Genomic DNA, 20,815 nt, shown 5'->3' with positions numbered 1-20,815 from the left:
TCCGCTATAGTTCTTCTGATGATCCGCTATAGTTCTTCTGATGATCCGTTATAGTTCTCCTGATGATCCGTTATAGTTCTCCTGATGATCCGCTATAGTTCTTCTGATGATCCGTTATAGTTCTCCTGATGATCCGCTATAGTTCTTCTGATGATCCGTTATAGTTCTCCTGATGATCCGCTATAGTTCTTCTGATGATCCGCTATAGTTCTTCTGATGATCCGCTATAGTTCTCCTGATGATCCGCTATAGTTCTTCTGATGATCCGCTATAGTTCTCCTGATGATCCGCTATAGTTCTTCTGATGATCCGCTATAGTTCTTCTGATGATCCGCTATAGTTCTCCTGATGATCCGCTATAGTTCTCCTGATGATCCGCTATAGTTCTTCTGATGATCCGCTATAGTTCTTCTGATGATCCGCTATAGTTCTCCTGATGATCCGTTATAGATCTCCTGATGATCCGCTATAGTTCTCCTGATGATCCGCTATAGTTCTTCTGATGATCCGCTATAGTTCTTCTGATGATCCGCTATAGTTCTCCTGATGATCCGCTATAGTTCTACTGATGATCCGCTATAGTTCTTCTGATGATCCGCTATAGTTCTTCTGATGATCCGCTATAGTTCTACTGATGATCCGCTATAGTTCTTCTGATGATCCGCTATAGTTCTTCTGATGATCCGCTATAGTTCTCCTGATGATCCGCTATAGTTCTTCTGATGATCCGCTATAGTTCTCCTGATGATCCCCTATAGTTCTTCTGATGATCCGCTATAGTTCTCCTGATGATCCGCTATAGTTCTTCTGATGATCCATTATAGTTCTCCTGATGATCCGCTATAGTTCTCCTGATGATCCGCTATAGTTACCCTGATGATCCGCTATAATTCTCCTGATGATCCGCTATAGTTCTCCTGATGATCCGCTATAGTTACCCTGATGATCCGCTATAGTTCTCCTGATGATCCGCTATAGTTCTCCTGATGATCCGCTATAGTTCTTCTGATGATCCGCTATAGTTCTTCTGATGATCCGCTATAGTTCTCCTGTGATCCGCTATAGTTCTCCTGATGATCCGCTATAGTTCTCCTGATGATCCGCTATAGTTCTTCTGATGATCCGCTATAGTTCTTCTGATGATCCGCTATAGTTCTCCTGGTGATCCGCTATAGTTCTCCTGATGATCCGCTATAGTTCTTCTGATGATCCTCTATAGTTCTTCTGATGATCCGCTATTGTTCTCCTGATGATCCGCTATAGTTCTCCTGATGATCCGCTATAGTTCTTCTGATGATCCGCTATAGTTCTCCTGATGATCCGCTATAGTTCTTCTGATGATCCTCTATAGTTCTTCTGATGATCCGCTATAGTTCTCCTGATGATCCGCTATAGTTCTTCTGATGATCCGCTATAGTTCTTCTGATGATCCGCTATAGTTCTTCTGATGATCCGCTATAGTTCTCCTGGTGATCCGCTATAGTTCTCCTGATGATCCGCTATAGTTCTTCTGATGATCCGCTATAGTTCTCCTGATGATCCCCTATAGTTCTTCTGATGATCCATTATAGTTCTTCTGATGATCCGCTATAGTTCTTCTGATTCGCTATAGTTCTTCTGATGATCCGCTATAGTTCTTCTGATGATCCGCTATAGTTCTCCTGTGATCCGCTATAGTTCTTCTGATGATCCGCTATAGTTCTTCTGATGATCCGTTATAGTTCTTCTGATGATCCGCTATAGTTCTCCTGATGATCCGCTATAGTTCTCCTGATGATCCGCTATAGTTCTCCTGATGATCCGCTATAGTTCTTCTGATGATCCGCTATAGTTCTCCTGGTGATCCGCTATAGTTCTCCTGATGATCCGCTATAGTTCTTCTGATGATCCTCTATAGTTCTTCTGATGATCCGCTATTGTTCTCCTGATGATCCGCTATAGTTCTCCTGATGATCCGCTATAGTTCTTCTGATGATCCGCTATAGTTCTCCTGATGATCCGCTATAGTTCTTCTGATGATCCTCTATAGTTCTTCTGATGATCCGCTATAGTTCTCCTGATGATCCGCTATAGTTCTTCTGATGATCCGCTATAGTTCTCCTGATGATCCCCTATAGTTCTTCTGATGATCCATTATAGTTCTTCTGATGATCCGCTATAGTTCTTCTGATTCGCTATAGTTCTTCTGATGATCCGCTATAGTTATTCTGATGATCCGCTATAGTTCTCCTGTGATCCGCTATAGTTCTTCTGATGATCCGCTATAGTTCTTCTGATGATCCGTTATAGTTCTTCTGATGATCCGCTATAGTTCTCCTGATGATCCGCTATAGTTCTTCTGATGATCCGCTATAGTTCTCCTGATGATCCCCTATAGTTCTTCTGATGATCCATTATAGTTCTCCTGATGATCCGCTATAGTTCTCCTGATGATCCGCTATAGTTCTCCTGATGATCCGCTATAGTTCTTCTGATGATCCGCTATAGTTCTTCTGATGATCCGCTATAGTTCTTCTGATGATCCGCTATAGTTCTCCTGATGATCCGCTATAGTTCTCCTGATGATCCGCTATAGTTCTTCTGATGATCTTCTATAGTTCTCCTGATGATCCGCTATAGTTCTCCTGATGATCCGTTATAGATCTCCTGATGATCCGTTATAGTTCTCCTGATGATCCGCTATAGTTCTCCTGATGATCCGTTATAGATCTCCTGATGATCCGTTATAGTTCTCCTGATGATCCGCTATAGTTCTTCTGATGATCCTCTATAGTTCTCCTGATGATCCGCTATAGTTCTTCTGATGATCCGCTATAGTTCTTCTGATGATCCGCTATAGTTCTTCTGATGATCCGCTATAGTTCTCCTGGTGATCCGCTATAGTTCTCCTGATGATCCGCTATAGTTCTTCTGATGATCCGCTATAGTTCTTCTGATGATCCGCTATAGTTCTTCTGATGATCCGCTATAGTTCTCCTGGTGATCCGCTATAGTTCTCCTGATGATCCGCTATAGTTCTTCTGATGATCCGCTATAGTTCTTCTGATTCGCTATAGTTCTTCTGATGATCCGCTATAGTTCTTCTGATGATCCGCTATAGTTCTCCTGATGATCCGCTATAGTTCTTCTGATGATCCGCTATAGTTCTTCTGATGATCCGCTATAGTTCTCCTGATGATCCCCTATAGTTCTTCTGATGATCCATTATAGTTCTCCTGATGATCCGCTATAGTTCTCCTGATGATCCGCTATAGTTCTCCTGATGATCCGCTATAGTTCTCCTGATGATCCGCTATAGTTCTTCTGATGATCCGCTATAGTTCTCCTGATGATCCGCTATAGTTCTTCTGATGATCCGCTTTAGTTCTCCTGATGATCCGCTATAGTTCTTCTGATGATCCGCTATAGTTCTCCTGATGATCCGCTATAGTTCTCCTGATGATCCGCTATAGTTCTTCTGATGATCCGCTATAGTTCTTCTGATCATCCGCTATAGTTCTTCTGATGATCCGCTATAGTTCTCCTGATGATCCGCTATAGTTCTCCTGATGATCCGCTATAGTTCTCCTGATGATCCGCTATAGTTCTCCTGTGATCCGCTATAGTTCTTCTGATGATCCGCTATAGTTCTTCTGATGATCCGTTATAGTTCTTCTGATGATCCGCTATAGTTCTCCTGATGATCCGCTATAGTTCTCCTGATGATCCGCTATAGTTCTCCTGATGATCCGCTATAGTTCTTCTGATGATCCGCTATAGTTCTCCTGATGATCCGCTATAGTTCTCCTGATGATCCGCTATAGTTCTCCTGATGATCCGCTATAGTTCTCCTGATGATCCCCTATAGTTCTCCTGATGATCCCCTATAGTTCTCCTGATGATCCGCTATAGTTCTCCTGATGATCCGCTATAGTTCTTCTGATGATCCGCTATAGTTCTTCTGATGATCCGCTATAGTTCTTCTGATGATCCGCTATAGTTCTTCTGATGATCCGCTATAGTTCTTCTGATGATCCGCTATAGTTCTCCTGATGATCTGTTATAGATCTCCTGATGATCCGCTATAGTTCTCCTGATGATCCGCTATAGTTCTTCTGATGATCCGTTATAGTTCTCCTGATGATCCCCTATAGTTCTCCTGATGATCCGTTATAGTTCTCCTGATGATCCGCTATAGTTCTCCTGATGATCCGTTATAGATCTCCTGATGATCCGTTATAGTTCTCCTGATGATCCGCTATAGTTCTTCTGATGATCCGTTATAGTTCTCCTGATGATCCGCTATAGTTCTCCTGATGATCCGCTATAGTTCTCCTGATGATCCGCTATAGTTCTCCTGATGATCCGCTATAGTTCTCCTGATGATCCGCTATTGAAAGTGAATTGTACATTGGATGTGGTTACAACTTCCGGCCACTACAGGGACATGGAGCTATGGAGTAGGTGTCTTTCCCATCAATAGTTTTATTCCTCTTATTGTTGGTGATTTATGTCTCCTTTCTCTCCAGCTCAGCCAGAAATACGGCTCAATATTCACCATCTGGAAGATGTCAGATCCGGTGGTCGTTCTGTGCGGCTACGAGACGGTGAAAGACGCCCTGGTGAACCACGCTGAGCAGTTCAGCGCTCGCCCCATCATCCCTGTGCTCTACCACTCCACCAAGGGATACGGTGAGACCACACAATGTGCACGAGCTCGGTGCAAAGTATCAGTGTAGAATATTACTGTGCCAGAGAGGGAGGAGGGGGATGGAGCTGCAGACTATGGGTGAGCAACAAGGGCCAATACAGGAGAGACATCTGATTAGTCGGAGCACTCGGCACAGCTCTGACATCACACCAGGACTTGGGACATCCCACAATCTGCAGGACTCTTTTTCAGAAATTTGAGTTGCAGCTGGACTGTGATGTATATTCCAGGATTGTAGCTTCACCAAGTGTCCTCACACTGCTGTGCTCTGTGTAACCAGTAGTATGCATTATCTGTGGAAAGAGTCCTCAAACTCTCTGTGGCCAGTGTTATGTATTGTCCCTGGAGAGATGTGTTATCATACCATTGTGTTTGTTGTTAGTAGCAGCAGAACTGTGATATTTGAATTTATATTCCAGGAATGTAGTCTATTCCAGGTGTATCCTCACACTGTTGTGCTCTGTGCTCTCGGCATTGCATTGGGAGTAGCAATCTTGTAATCATCAAGGGAGACATGAGCCACCAAAACACAACTAATATCATGTACCTGATGGTTAATACTTCCATGTTCTTTGGTCTGTAGGTATAAATGGACCACGATGGCGCTCGATCCGCCGATTCAATATGACTTCACTCAGGAATTTTGGAATGGGGAAGAAAACCATGGAGACGCGAGTCCTGGCAGAGTCCAAGTACCTCATCGAGGCTGTATCCCAGACAGAAGGTGGGTGTCACCTCCAACAAGAGGGGTTTCCCTGTCCGTGGAAGTCCATGAGGAACCCGGCGCCTTTTATGAGTCATCTGAGCTTTTTTATTTAGTCCCTTAGGACACAATCTGACCGTAAGGAGGTAAAGTGACTCTGAGACTTGTGTGGACTCAGAAACGGGCAGTGACTCGGATACTGGTAGTAACTGGGACACTTGTGGTGACATTGGGGGTGGCTCAGAGACTAGTTTTGCTTATAGATTGGTGGTGACTCGGAGACTAGAGGTAACTCAGAGACCGGTGGTAGTTTGGAAACTGGTGGTAACTCAGATACTGGTGGTAACTAGGAAACTGGAGGTGACCTGGAGACTGGAGGTGACCTGAATAATGGAGGTGACCTGAATAATGGAGGTGACCTGAATAATGGAGGTGACCTGGAGACTGGAGGTGACCTGGAGACTGGAGGTGACCTGGAGACTGGAGGTGACCTGGAGACTGGAGGTGACCTGGAGACTGGAGGTCACCTGGAGACTGGAGGTGACCTGGAGACTGGAGGCGACTTAGAAGCTGATGGTCACTTCACAACTTTATTGTTCTCTCTCTGCAGGACACAACTGGTGACTTGGAGACTAGAAGTAATGAGTAGACTGGTGGTGACTCGGAAACAGGTGGTGACTCAGAGACTGGAGAAGACTCTGAGAATAGTTGTGGTTCGTAGACTGGTGATGACAGTTTGGAAACTGTTTGTGACTCAGAACCTGGTGGTGGTTCAGAGACTGGTTATGTCTCCGAGACTGGCCGTGATTCAGAGACTGGTTATGACTGGTGATGACTTGGAAACTGGTGGTGACTAAGAGACTGGCCATGACTGGTTGTTTTCAGAGACTGGTTATGACTGGTGATGACTCCGTAACTGGTGGTGACTTGGAGACTGGAGGTGACTCAGAAACCAGTTGAGACTTAGAAGCTGGTGGGCACTTTACAACTTTATTGTTCTCTCTCTACAGGAGACATCTGGTGACTTGGAGACTTGAAGTAATTTGTAGACTGTTTGTGACTCGGAAACTAGTGGTGACTCAGAGACTGGAGATGGCTCTGACACTAGTTGTGGTTCATAGACTGGTGATGACTTGGAAACTGTTCATGACTCGGAAGCTGGTGGTGGCTCAGAGACTGGTTATGTCTTCAGGACTGGCCGTGGCTCTGAGAGACTGGCCGTGATTGAGAGACTGATGGTCACATTACAACCTTATTGTTTTCTCTCTGCAGGAAAACCTTTTAACCCGGTGATGTTGACGGCCAGCGCTGTGGGGAACATCATCAGCTCGGTGCTGTTTGGAGAACACTTCAACTACCAGGACAAGCAGCTGCAGGAGCTCCTCCAGTCCACATCCAGGCACATCAGAGGGATCGTGGCTCCTCTAAGCACGGTTGTCTATCATTATATTTTTCAGTAAACTCCAAGCATTGCAGGTCTGTAAATAGTATCACATAATAAGATGTGATCCCACTGTGCAGTACATGGCACTGGCCACCATACAGGCAGCGGAGCAGTTCTTCTAGCTCAGTGCTCTGCTCCGGGAGACTTCTAGTCTCAGCACTGGCCTGAGTTATATTGATCGGTATTGGTGATATCCTATAGATAAGTTACCTATATCTTCATACTGGAAACCACTTTAACTGATTCCCTGACCTAAACCTTCAGGAGTGAAATGACCAGACAGACTGCAGCCAGTGCTATGTATTGTTCCTGGAGAGGTCAGACCTCTGTGTATGTTGTTAGTAGCAGCAGGACTGTGAAACATGGCTTTATATTCCAGGATTGCAGCTTCTCCAAGTGCACTTGGGGTGTGTCCTCACACTGCTGTGCTCTGTGCTCTCTATATCTCTAATCATTATCTACCACAACCACCAAGAATTTTGTTATTAACGGAATTTCTGCCCAGATCTCAATAACTCCAGCTGAGAAGTCATTATTGAGGCTGAATGGATTCCCGACTTGCCCTACTTACCGTCTCCCAGGTCTTAAGGTTCCCTGTTGGGTCTTTCATTCATAGAGATCACCCTAATGTCTTGTCTCCTTGTTCCCCTTCTTTCCAGCTCTGCAACGTTGCCCCGATTTTTCTGAAGGTCCCGTTCATAAGAAATAAAGTCTTTAAAGAAAGTGAATTTCTCCAGGAGTTTGTGACCAAGTACATAAAGCATCACAAGGAGACGTTCAATGCGGAGTCACCGCGGGACTTCATAGACTACAACCTGCTGAAGATAAAGGAGGTGATGGGATCCAGGAGGGTCAGGAGAGTCATAGCCTATGTGATCTGGGACCAAAGGGGTGATGTCTGATAACTGGGACCACGAGTCCTCCTTAATGCCCCCAAGAGATTGTCCATTGAATTCTATGGGGCATCATCTCATCCCCAGGGTTCCCCCCCGTTCTGTTCCTAGTGATGATGAGGACATGAGCCGTGTAATAATGACCCCCCCTGACCAAATATTCTGCTTTTCCTCAGGTGGAACATGAGGCAGATCCTGATTTCTGTGACACCAGTCTTCTCATGTCCGTTGTAGGACTTTTGGCAGCAGGAACCGAGACAACAGCTTCAACGCTAAAGTTCAGCCTCCTGTTCATGGCCCATTATCCAGAAGTGCAAGGTAGGAATCTACCCCGGAGCTGCACGCACTATTCTGCTGCTGGTGCAGTCACTGTGTACATACATGACATTACTTATCCTGTACTGATCCTGAGTTACATCCTGTATTATACTCCAGAGCTGCACTCACTATGCTGCTGCTGGTGCAGTCACTGTGTACATACATGACATTACTTATCCTGTACTGATCCTGAGTTACATCCTGTATTATACTCCAGAGCTGCACTCACTATGCTGCTGCTGGTGCAGTCACTGTGTACATACATGACATTACTTATCCTGTACTGATCCTGAGTTACATCCTGTATTATACCCCAGAGCTGCACTCACTATTCTGCTGGTGCAGTCACTGTGTACATACATGACATTACTTATCCTGTACTGATCCTGAGTTACATCCTGTATTATACTCCAGAGCTGCACTCACTATTCTGCTGCTGGTGCAGTCACTGTGTACATACATGACATTACTTATCCTGTACTGATCCTGAGTTACATCCTGTATTATACCCCAGAGCTGCACTCACTATTCTGCTGGTGCAGTCACTGTGTACATACATGACATTACTTATCCTGTACTGATCCTGAGTTACATCCTGTATTATACTCCAGAGCTGCACTCACTATTCTGCTGCTGGTGCAGTCACTGTGTACATACATGACATTACTTATCCTGTACTGATCCTGAGTTACATCCTGTATTATACTCCAGAGCTGCACTCACTATTCTGCTGCTGGTGCAGTCACTGTGTACATACATGACATTACTTATCCTGTACTGATCCTGAGTTACATCCTGTATTATACCCCAGAGCTGCACTCACTATTCTGCTGCTGGTGCAGACACTGTGTACATACATGACATTACTTATCCTGTATTATACCCCAGAGCTGCACTCACTATTCACCTGCCTGATCTCATCTTGTCTCACAGCCAAAGTGCAGCATGAGATTGATGAGGTGACAAAGTCTCTGCGTCCTCCTGAGATCACGGACAAGCCTCAGCTCTCGTACACAAATGCTGTTGTCCATGAAATACAGAGAGTTCTGGACCTGGCACCAACCGCACTTTTCCACGCAGTCACTGAAGACATCAAGTTCAGGGGTTATATAATCCCAAAGGTACAGAATTTCCTTACATTACACAGAGATTAATGTTGTGTACACCTGGGCCCGATCATACAACTGAAGGATTGCTACAATGTGTCAGTGTGGACAGTAAACAATAAGCTGAACTAAGGCCACATTCACACTTGGTTTTTAGCATTGTGCTGGTGGACATGTTTTTCACACAAAGTCTGGAGGGCAACACAACACCTTATGTAAACCAATAAATTACCGATAACACAAATATCAGTAAAGTAACAGTATAAGTTACCTTATAATAATGACAGAGGCTTCCTGTGGGTGAAAAATTCGGTAACAGCTATATTTTTTATATATATATTAACCCATAATATTCAGAAAATCGGCCACTTGAGATACTATAACACAATTCTGAGCCCTGGATGCTGTATTCCCAGCTAGACTCCCAGCTGGCAAGTCAGCCAACCGAGCAACCACCATCTCACATCTTCCACCATTCCTCCTGCTGGGACTTGAAATGAACTTTAAAATACAAAGGAAAAACATCACGAAAACAAAAAAACTCAATAATATAGAGAGAGAGGGAGGAAGGGAGGAAGGGACAGCTTGAGCGCCTCTACAAAGAGCTAGAGGGGAGGAGGAGCAGCCACAGAGACCCCTCGTCTTGTTGGAAAGGAGGACATCATGTGGTAAGCAACAGAAGAAGGGTGAGAGCCCGTCTTAAAGGCACAGATCACCAACCCTATTAAAGTGCATGGAGGGTAACTAATTTTTTATATTCCCCCTATAGGAAAATTTCAGAGAAAAAAACTTATCGTATCAATAACCAGAATGCGGTGTCTTGCACTAGGTGCTGATTACCGATCGCATGTGTTTCGATGGAAACACACATACCCCCCAGGCGAATTCAATACAAACCCTGTGTGACCGCACTCTAACAATTCCTTTACAGCGAGCTCCACCTAGTGGTAAATTGAGGTAATTGCAGTGGTCAGGACCTACCATCCACCACCTAGAACTGTCCTACTGAATCTAGAATGGGTGTGGGTTCTGTCTATTGTGTATGGAGACCTCCTGACTCCCTTTATGTCATAAATTGGGAGAGATAAGAATAAGAAGATGTTTGTCCTAAACTCTTAAAGGGAGATATATCAGGAATGGAGGGGACTGAGCAGAACATTGATACCTATGAGGTTGTGGGGAACAGCTTGGTGCATGGCTTACCCCAGGTACCATGAAACCTTCCTCCCCGTTTACACCGAAATAACATTGATGGTTATGTCACATGGAATTGTTTCCCCTAAATCCCTTCCTCCTCCAATCCCTTCCCTTCCTTGGTTGAACTCGATTGACCCGTGTCTATTTTTAACCATTTAAAGTAAGTAACCAGACCTGCCGGGGTGGCACAATAAGAGGGGGCTTTACTATAAGGGGGAACAGTATCATAAGGGCTGCAATGTGACAGGGAGCTGGGGGCACACAATGTGAGGGGGATATGGAGAGATGGGGAATTATACTTTTTGGGGCTAGAGTACAGGGCGGAGCAGAAGGGGAGGCACAGGTAAAAAATTGAATTCCCTCTTTGTCTCCATCAAAAGTTGGGAGGTTGCGCGGCCTCCCATGGTCTTATATTGTAAAGTAACATAAGTTTATTGCCTTTCTTTGATACTACACTATATAAGACCATCTGCTCTGCCCCTCTGTTCGGCACATCCTCACTTTATGGCAGGGGATTGATGCAGAACCATCAAGTGTTTGGATGTTATCATTGACTTTATGCAGCCATGAAGATACATCCAGGTCACAGGCAGATGGTTGGCGGCAGAAGTTTTACTGCACAATGAACTTTATACACAAGAAACTTTATGAGCCCTTTAACCCTTGTGCCTCCAGGGGTTTGGGGACAGTTTTCACACTTTAAAAGAACAAATAAAACCAGGATTATAAAAATCTAAAATCGTATTGCACCACACAGGCAGGTGGAAGCCCCAGGGATGTTGTAGAGATAAATGACTGATGTGCAGATTATACATAGGATTCTATGAGCTAGAATTCTGTCTGATACATTTCTCTGTATACATTGTAGCAAGCCGCAGTACAATGTGTGGTCGCCATATAAATAAAGGTCATTATTATGAATATTCCTCCTAAACCCGACACATCTCTCCTTTTGGGTTTTTAGGGGACGCCTGTGATCCCCTTCCTATCATCCGTCCTTACAGACCCCTCTCAGTGGGAGACTCCAGAAGAGTTTAACCCGGGGCATTTCCTGAATGAGGAGGGGCAGTTCCGCACCCGGGTGGCCTTCATGCCCTTTTCAGCAGGTAAGTACTGGAGATGTCCTGCCGATAGAGGGGAAGGAAAGGATTCTAGTTTTAGTAATTACTTAAAGGGGCTGGCCACTTTATGTAAATTTTTTATGTATCGGGGACATGCTATTATAATAACCTATATTATATGATAACATGATATTATAATAACCCGACCAATATATACTCACATAAAGTTCTGCACCATTTTCATGAAATCTGAAGCCTCAGCCCTAGTTCAGAAATGCCTCCGCTGCTCCAGTCCATAAGATGGCAGGAGATGGAGGGTCATGGGAGCTTACACTCCAACGAGGAGAGTACAGGTTTGCTTGCCCGTGTGAGAGAACAATTTGAAAAAAAAAAAAAAAACATAGTTTATTGTATAATCTTCAAAGAAAACTAGGGCTGTACAAAGCTAGAGTCCCAACAAATATCCTTTGGAGTTGTTGCCAGCAAACTGTGCAAGATAGTAGGGATAAATGACCCCTTACACTCCAGTCTGCATTACTGCAAGAAAGATTTCTAGGGGGGGGGGGGGGTATTGTAGTGTGTATCCAACTTCTCTCGTTGAAATGTCACACACTAGGATGACTTTTCAGAGGTTCCTACAAAGGTCATTGTCCTGCCTAATGCCTTAGCTTTTTGGTGGAGTATTTGGGCATGATAGTAATGGCGTCCTGCTAGTTAGCCTTGCTCCATTACCAGAGAAGATAATGGGGCACATTTACTCATCCGGCTGCTTGAGTTCACAAGGTCCGGAGTATCTGACGATCAGGCAGTCAGGTGCGATTCAATAAGATTGTGCGCCCAGTATCCTGCATGTGTCGCTTCCCCGCTCAGGTCCCTGGAGTTCACCTTCTTCTTTCCGGTGCATGTAAGTGCATTGTCTGTGTATAATGCGCTGTGCAGGGAGTCACTAAGATCCTGCGCCTGATATCCTGCATGTGTCGCTTGCCCGCTCAGGTCCCCGGAGTTCACCTTCTTCTTCCTGGTGCATGTAAGTGCATTGTCCGTGTATAATGCGCTGTGCGGGGAGTCACTAAGATCCTGCACCCGATATCCTGCATGTGTCGCTTCCCCGCTCAGGTCCCCGGAGTTCACCTTCTTCTTCCTGGTGCATGTAAGTGCATTGTCCGTGTATAATGCGGTGTGCGGGGAGTCACTAAGATCGTGTGCCCGATATCCTGCATGTGTTGCTTCCCCGCTCAGGTCCCCGGAGTTCACCTTCTTTCTTCCTGGTGCATTATAAGTGCGTTGGTTGCGACACAGTTTTAATATTAAATCCTGCGCTCAGTCCGAATCACTCGGACCGTCCGATGGCCCTTCCCCCGCTCTTCTGTCGCATGAAAGAAGCGCAGCTGCGCCAAAATCCGATCGCGGAGACACAATCCCCAGTTAAATACCTGTCCCATCGGCACAAAATTTCTAAAATCTGACTAAAGTGCGATCCGCGGATCCTTAGTAAATAAGCCCCAATGTGTCACGATAAAACAAACTCAAAATCACAGGGAAAGGTTAAAGTGTTAACAGTTATTACCACGGGAAGAGACACTGGTCAGATTTAAAAAAAATGCTGAGGCTTTACGTACAAACTGGGTGCGTCCTTAATGGGTTAAAAACATTTCCAAAATATAATAAAATATTAACATAAAGTGGACAGTCCCTTTAATATCAGCTGGAAATATCTGGAGACATTCAGGTGGGTCTTAGTTTGCAGGTGAAGCTTACGTTTTCCTCTGATAATCCCCGGTAGATAACAATGTCGCAGTTATAACGTGTAGTCGCCTTCTTCTCCTTCCAGGGAAGCGCGTTTGTCTTGGAGAGAACCTGGCCCGCATGGAGCTCTTCCTGCTCTTCTCCGCTCTGCTCCAAAAGTTCACCTTCACCCTCCCCAAAGGAACCGAACGTCGGGGCTCGAAATATCTGAACCTAAACAAGACGGAGCTCATTGCATCTGCCCAGATTTGCGCTGTACCTCGCGTTTTGTCTAAGTGACCTCCGATGTCCAGCTACACAACATGGATGAAGACGAAAAGAGAGAAAATCTTAAAAATAGTAAAATGAGGATAGAAAAATAAAACGTGATGACGGACATGGCAGCGTAAATGTGGTGACGTGTGACTATGGGAGCGGATCTATATGTTGTGTATATCAGAGTGGAGGGAGCTGTATACTGGAGAGATCCAGGGTAGATGAGGTTTGGGGTCTGCGGCGCCCCCCACCATACATCATACATACTATTAGGACTATAAAAAGCCTTATTCATGGTCTACCAGGAATAAGACCATGACCATGAAAAAGGCTTTTTAGGCGAAACGCGTTGGTGATAACACTGTTCTTCATGTCAGTCATGTGTTTTTATACTTACCAATAAAGAATGGCCGTGGATCTGTGCCTGGACCATTCTCCTGCCTGTGTTTTGTACCAAATTTTCATAGGTATCAATATGTTTTAATAGATTGTAAGCTTTTGTGTCCCCCTCATCCTCATAGACTGTAAGCTCTTGTGTCACCCCCTCATCCTCATAGACTGTAAGCTCTTGTGTCACCCCCTCATCCTCATAGACTGTAAGCTCTTGTGTCACCCCCTCATCCTCATAGACTGTAAGCTCTTGTGTCCCCCCTCATCCTCATAGACTGTAAGCTCTTGTGTCCCCCCTCATCCTCATAGACTGTAAGCTCTTGTGTCACCCCCTCATCCTCATAGACTGTAAGCTCTTGTGTCATCCCCTCATCCTCATAGACTGTAAGCTCTTGTGTCATCCCCTCATCCTCATAGACTGTAAGCTCTTGTGTCACCCCCTCATCCTCATAGACTGTAAGCTTTTGTGTCCCCCTCATCCTCATAGACTGTAAGCTCTTGTGTCACCCCCTCATCGTCATAGACTGTAAGCTCTTGTGTCACCCCCTCATCGTCATAGACTGTAAGCTCTTGTGTCACCCCCTCATCCTCATAGACTGTAAGCTCTTGTGTCACCCCCTCATCCTCATAGACTGTAAGCTCTTGTGTCATCCCCTCATCCTCATAGACTGTAAGCTCTTGTGTCACCCCCTCATCCTCATAGACTGTAAGCTCTTGTGTCACCCCCTCATCCTCATAGACTGTAAACTCTTGTGTCACCCCCTCATCCTCATAGACTGTAAGCTCTTGTGTCACCCCCTCATCCTCATAGGCTGTAAGCTCTTGTGTCAACCCCTCATCCTCATAGACTGTAAGCTCTTGTGTCCTCCCCCACCCTCATAGACTGTAAGCTCTTGTGTCACCCCCTCATCCTCATAGACTGTAAGCTCTTGTGTCACTCCCTCATCCTCATAGACTGTAAGCTCTTGTGTCACTCCCTCATCCTCATAGACTGTAAGCTTTTGTGTCCCCCTCATCCTCATAGACTGTAAGCTCTTGTGTCACCCCCTCATCCTCATAGACTGTAAGCTCTTGTGTCACCCCCTCATCCTCATAGACTGTAAGCTCTTGTGTCACTCCCTCATCCTCATAGACTGTAAGCTCTTGTGTCACTCCCTCATCCTCATAGACTGTAAGCTTTTGTGTCCCCCTCATCCTCATAGACTGTAAGCTCTTGTGTCACCCCCTCATCCTCATAGACTGTAAGCTCTTGTGTCACCCCCTCATCCTCATAGACTGTAAGCTCTTGTGTCAACCCCTCATCCTCATAGACTGTAAGCTCTTGTGTCACCCCCTCATCCTCATAGACTGTAAGCTCTTGTGTCACCCTCTCATCCTCATAGACTGTAAGCTCTTGTGTCATCCCCTCATCCTCATAGACTGTAAGCTCTTGTGTCACCCCTCATCCTCATAGACTGTAAGCTCTTGTGATCAGGCCCCTCCCTCCTATGACTGTTATTATTATGTAATGTAATATTATATTTGTATCTGTTCCCCAGAATCTGTAAAGCTATGGAATGTGATGGTCCTATATAAATAAAGATTATCATTAGTATTTGGGACACAAAGTGAAAGTTGTAAAAACTGAGTCACAAGTTAAGATTTTTCGACAATTTCACCACATTTGGAGTTTGCATTTTTCCAGCTTCCCGGTACAAGACATGGAATAATAAATAACATCAGTAAAATAGTAAAATGTGTTACACAGAATATAAGCCTCACACGGCTCTGTGCACGGAAAAATTACATGAGTTATAGATTTTTGAACGTGGGGAGCAAAAAATGAACGAAAAAAGCGAAGGGGTTAAGGATTCTCTGGAGGTTGTATGGGGGCTCGGCTGCCCGGCTTTCCCTAAACATTTGAAGTCCTACCTTTTACTTCTTTGTTCTTCCTTTATCACATCGTCTTCCCTTCTCTTCTTGTTTTTCTCTGTGTGTCTTGTCCTTTGTCTCTGATCATGGGCAGGGGGTTTCAGAACCTTAGTTACAGACATTTCTTCGCTTATTTTGGAAGCTGCGTCTCATAGCTTCTCATTGTTTCTTTTAGATACAGGGGTGGAGAAGGGTTTTAGGTCCTTCGATTAGCTATGTGATTGCCCTAGACGCTTATGGGCACATTTACTAAGGGTCCGAATCGCTTTTTTTCCATCGGGTTTCCCGAATACTTCCAATTTGCGCCGAATTGCCCCAAGATTTTGGCGCACGCGATCGGATTGTGGTGCATCGGCGCCGGCTTTCAGGTGACAGAAATCGGGGAGCGTGGCCATTGGAAAACCCAACGGATTCGGAAAAAACACTGAATTAAAAACAAAAATTAGTGTCGCAAGAATAGCACTCACATACACCGAGACGGAGGAGGTGAACTCCAGCGGACTTCAGCGCAGCAGCGACACCTGGTGGACATCGGGTGCACGACCTTAGTGAATCCCGGCAGAACCTGAACCCGAATCAGCGTCGGAGAACGCGCCGCTGGATCGCATACCTTTATTACTTCCATTGTTGTATGGTTCATTATGGATACTTCTTCTGATGCGACGCCTTTCTACGGCAGTGCGCCAAAAGGAGATTTCGGGGCACAGAGTCTCGCTGGTGTCGGGCTGTGATGTCGCAGCCCCGACCCGGCACTAACACCCAGGATCGGAAAACCTCGATCCTGGGTGTTTAACCCCTTACAAGCATGACCGCTTCGTGTATGAACTGTATGTCCCACATGGATCGGACCCCCCCGGTGAGCTTACTGGGGGATCCGTTCCCCCCTGCTGCAGCCCTGGGGTCCGGCGAGTGCCCCCTGGCTGCTGGCTCTTCTTCCCGACGGGTTCCAGCTCCTGGCAGGACCCGGCTGTATGTAACTGAGCATACGCAGTGTATTGCAGTGTAAGGCATTGAAAAAACGATCGGATGAACGCTTGTTCAAGCCCAAGTATGGAATATGTAAACAGTGTAAAAAAAAAAAGGAAAAATCATTTTATAATAATAATTAAATAAATAAATAAAAAGTTCCATAATCTCCCCAGTTACACATAAAATGCAAACAAAGTATGTAAAACACAAAAAATGTACATATTTGCTATCACCGCGTCCGTATTAAACTGTAAAATAAATATAAATCAATATTGAACCCGCTCAGTGAGCGACGTAAAAAAAAAAAACACAACAAACTTCCCGTAATATACAGTTTTTCATCAAACACCATCACAAAAAATGTTCTAAAAAGTGTTAAAAAAAAGTAATACACTTTAATATGATACGACTGAAAAGAACAATTCTTTTCACAAAAAATAAGCCCTCAACCAGATCTGACAACAGAAAAATACTGAAGTTATGGCCCTGAAAAGTTGTCGATAGTAAAAATAATGTGATTTCCACCAATATTGGTTTTGCTCTGTAAAATTTAGCAAAGATAAGAAAAACTATATAAATGAGGTATCACCGTAATCGTAGTGACCAGAGGATAAAGATAAAATGTTATTTTTACGTTACGGTGAGCGGGGGAAAAAAAATGCTAAAAATCCAAAATAAAAATTGATGATTTTGTTTGTGTCCCCCTGAAATAGTTAATAAAATCTTATAAATAAGCTTTAGACTCCCAAAATGAACGATCTATACATTGTATCTCATCCCGTAAAAAATAAGCCTCATATTTTATAGCCTGTACATTGTGACAATACAAATCTGCTGTGAATGGCGCTGCTTCCCTTCTATGCCCGGCCGTGCCCCCCCATACAGCAGTCACCACCCCATATGGGGGATCGGTACTCGGGAGGAATTGGGCATCAAACGTTGCAGAGCGTTTCATCATTTGATTCATTATGAGACTGTCAGTTTTGGCCTAAATGAATGTATTTTACAAAAAAATTGGAAAGTTTCTAAATGGCAGGTCCATATTGTTTTATCCCATGTGAAACACTTAAAGGGTTAATGGACCTAATAGAAGTTGTGTTACATACGTTGAGGGGTGAACTTTTTAAAGTGGGGTAATTTATGGGGTGTTACTATTATTCAGACCTATCAAAGTCGCTTGAAAGCTGAGTTGTCCCTCAAAATGTGAGTGTTGGTGAGTTTGATGAAAATGAGAAAAAGTTCTGCGCCTCATAACATCCTAGAAAAAGGAGAGGATGCATAAAATATCATCTGAACATAAAGCAGATATTCCATAAATGTTAATTATCAAGTTTTTAGGATAGTTTTACTTCCTGTCTGGAAAGCAGAACATTTCAAACTTGGAAAATGAAGAATTTTTACAAACTTTTGCCAAATTTTCATTTTTTTTCAGAACAAAAAGCAAAACTCATCACTTAAATTTTATAACTAACATGAAACACAATGGGGCAGATTTACTTACCCGGTCCGGTCACGATCCAGGTGAACTCCGGCTGACCTCGGCGCAGCAGCGACACCTGCAGGAAATTGGACAAACGACTTTAGTGAATTGTGGCAGACCCGAATCCACGTAGGACAACGCACCCCGGGATCGCGTAAGTAAATCTGCCCCAATGTGTAATGAATGTGTTGAAAGAAATTCATGCAAATTTAAAGGAAATGAGAATCTGTTACACTTACCTGCGGGTCTCCTGTCCTGCTGTCCACAAATGTTGTTCTATTCTTGTAATTTGCCCCAAAAAAAAGCTTTTAGAAATATTAAAATGAGCTCTGGAGGCGTCATTGGACCCCCCACCCAGACTCTGCCTGTTGTATCTGTGACGTCAGGGCCGGCTCCAGGTTCTAGTGGGCCCCTGGGAGACAGAGCCTTAGTGGGCCCCTCCTTGGACCGCCCTCCAGTGGCCACACTGCGCCCCCTCCCCCTGCGGACACACTGACCCTGGGGACACACTGATCCCCCCCCCCTCCCGACACACTGAACCCCCCCCTCCCCTGCGGACACACTGACCCTGGGGACACACTGATTCCCCTCCCGACACACTGAACCCCCCCTCCCCTGCGGACACACTGAACCCCCCCCCCCCCCTCCCCTGCGGACACACTGAACCCGGACACACTGAACCCCCCCTGCTGACACAATGACCCCCTCCAGACACACTGAATCCCCCCCCCCCTCCCCTGCGGACACACTGAACCCCCCCCCTCCCCTGCGGACACACTGAACCCCCCCCCCTCCCCTGCGGACACACTGAACCCGGACACACTGAACCCCCCCTGCTGACACAATGACCCCCTCCAGACACATTGAACCCCCCCCCTCCCCCTGTGGACACAATGACCCCCCCTGCTGACACACTAAAGCCCCCCGCCCCCCGCGGACACCCTGACTCCCCTCCGGAAAAGAAAAAATTTACCTTTCCTGGTTCCCCCGGAGCAGCGCCTGCAGCTGTCTTCGGCCTGGGCCTCCCGTACGCGCGGGCTCTGAAGCCGGCACACGTGACCCGATGACGTCATCATGTGCGCCGGCTTCAAAGCCGTCGCATACCCTGCGGAGCGCTGCATCGTGGGAACCAGGACAGGTGAGTTGTAGATTCTGCCTCTATGCTGCGCTCCCGACCAGCGCAGCATAGAGGCAGAAAAGTGATCGATCCGGATGGTGATCAATTGTACCAGTGTCTTATAGCGACACTGGTACAATTGATCCGGGGGCCCGAGTGGGCCCCTCCAGTACCCCGGGGCCCCGGCACTTGCACGGGTTGGCCGGGTGCTGGCGCCGGGCCTGTGTGACGTGTTAGATGGACACCAGGGAGAATTCTTATAACATCCCCAACAATAATGCCCCGACCACAAACCTAGAGCCCTGTATCAGGCTACATTCACCTGACGATGTGCCCGCCGTAAAGTAGCGCTGCTCACCCCCGCCCTTCTCCATAGCAACATATGGCGCACGGCGCTGTATTCCGGGGCAGGACAGGACATGTCCTATCTTTTCCCCGGCTACGGAACGGTGCTGATCCCGTACAGCAACGCGCGCCCATTGCTGTCTATGGCGGACATAATATACGGCGTACATACGTCGGCCATATATACGTCTCCCATACCGCAGTGTGAATGTAGCCTTAGAATAGAAGATCGGAGAAAGTGATGTTACTTTTTATTTCATCTCCCCTGCCAATGCCTCAATATTCCCCGATCCCTGACTCCCGCAATATACACGAAGGTATCAAAGTTATACAACACAAAACTTTCTAAATGGTGTTTGTCCTATGTGAATATATCCCAACACCCCTCCAAAGGGGTGACCCTATCAGCCATGGCACCAGCAATTGGTCACAGTCGGGGGTGTAATCTTGATCACACAGTGAGAGCCCTAGAAAACAAATCCAAAATGGGGCAACTTCATTTTTTCATCAGTAGCCGCCACATATGGAAATTTCTTCCTGCTTCCCTGTACATGGCACAGAGTATATTATGGTGCCGCCAAGAAGTACAATGTGTCCCACAGAAAACAAGCCCTCATACAGACCTGAAAAATAAAAAAAAGACCAGGCATTTGGGAGGAGGACAGTGATGTTTTTTTAACCAACCTTAAGACAATAAATGTAATAAATGTGTGAACGGTGTTAAAAAAAAAAAAAACTTGTAAAATGTCTCCCAAAATTAACATTTTGAGACAATCACAATCGCCACTTTTACGGAAATTTGTACAAGCCCCGCCCACTGTGAGGCGCATTTTGTGGGACAGATTGGAGGCTTCTGTCCACTGAAATGCAAAAATTAGGATGAAGCAATAAAAATAACAAGAAGCAGGCCCCAGGCAGCCCCTCTCCCAAATATGTGACAATTCATTCAAGTGATCGACCTGCCCCTTAGGAGCCCAACATTTTCAGTCACATTTTGCTGATCTGAGTTTGTCCTTGTTTCAGAGGGTCTGGGGTTACACATGGTAGCAGGACACTGACTGACACTACCTAATAATAATTATTATTATCTGCCAAATAAATGGGGGAAAAATGTGGAAAATAAATCTCCTCAGAGTTTGGGAATTTGCTGGATAAAGAAGCGTTTCCCGCCCAGCAGGATCACGTGACCA

At 45.5% G+C, this 20,815-nt stretch overlaps 1 protein-coding gene across 5 annotated transcripts in view; it reads left to right on the top strand.

Moving 5' to 3' along the window:
* The window catches only part of LOC140132370 (cytochrome P450 2C20-like), a 60,389-nt gene extending 46,342 nt beyond the window's left edge, over positions 1 to 14,047 (top strand). For all 5 annotated transcript variants that reach the window (XM_072151054.1, XM_072151055.1, XM_072151053.1 and 2 more), the window contains exons 3-10: positions 4,509 to 4,671; positions 5,274 to 5,414; positions 6,666 to 6,826; positions 7,497 to 7,670; positions 7,907 to 8,048; positions 8,982 to 9,169; positions 11,316 to 11,457; positions 13,244 to 14,047. In XM_072151054.1, coding sequence (XP_072007155.1) covers positions 4,509 to 4,671; positions 5,274 to 5,414; positions 6,666 to 6,826; positions 7,497 to 7,670; positions 7,907 to 8,048; positions 8,982 to 9,169; positions 11,316 to 11,457; positions 13,244 to 13,437 — 1,305 coding nt within the window. In that variant the 3' untranslated portion in view covers positions 13,438 to 14,047. The remainder of the gene's footprint in view (positions 1 to 4,508; positions 4,672 to 5,273; positions 5,415 to 6,665; positions 6,827 to 7,496; positions 7,671 to 7,906; positions 8,049 to 8,981; positions 9,170 to 11,315; positions 11,458 to 13,243) is intronic.
* The last annotated feature ends 6,768 nt before the right edge of the window (positions 14,048 to 20,815 follow it).

This window comes from Engystomops pustulosus, chromosome 5 (assembly GCF_040894005.1).
Source record: "Engystomops pustulosus chromosome 5, aEngPut4.maternal, whole genome shotgun sequence".
Taxonomy (NCBI): domain Eukaryota; kingdom Metazoa; phylum Chordata; class Amphibia; order Anura; family Leptodactylidae; genus Engystomops; species Engystomops pustulosus.
The sequence above is the reverse complement of the archived record's forward strand: the minus strand, read 5'-3'. Positions and strand labels throughout refer to the sequence as shown.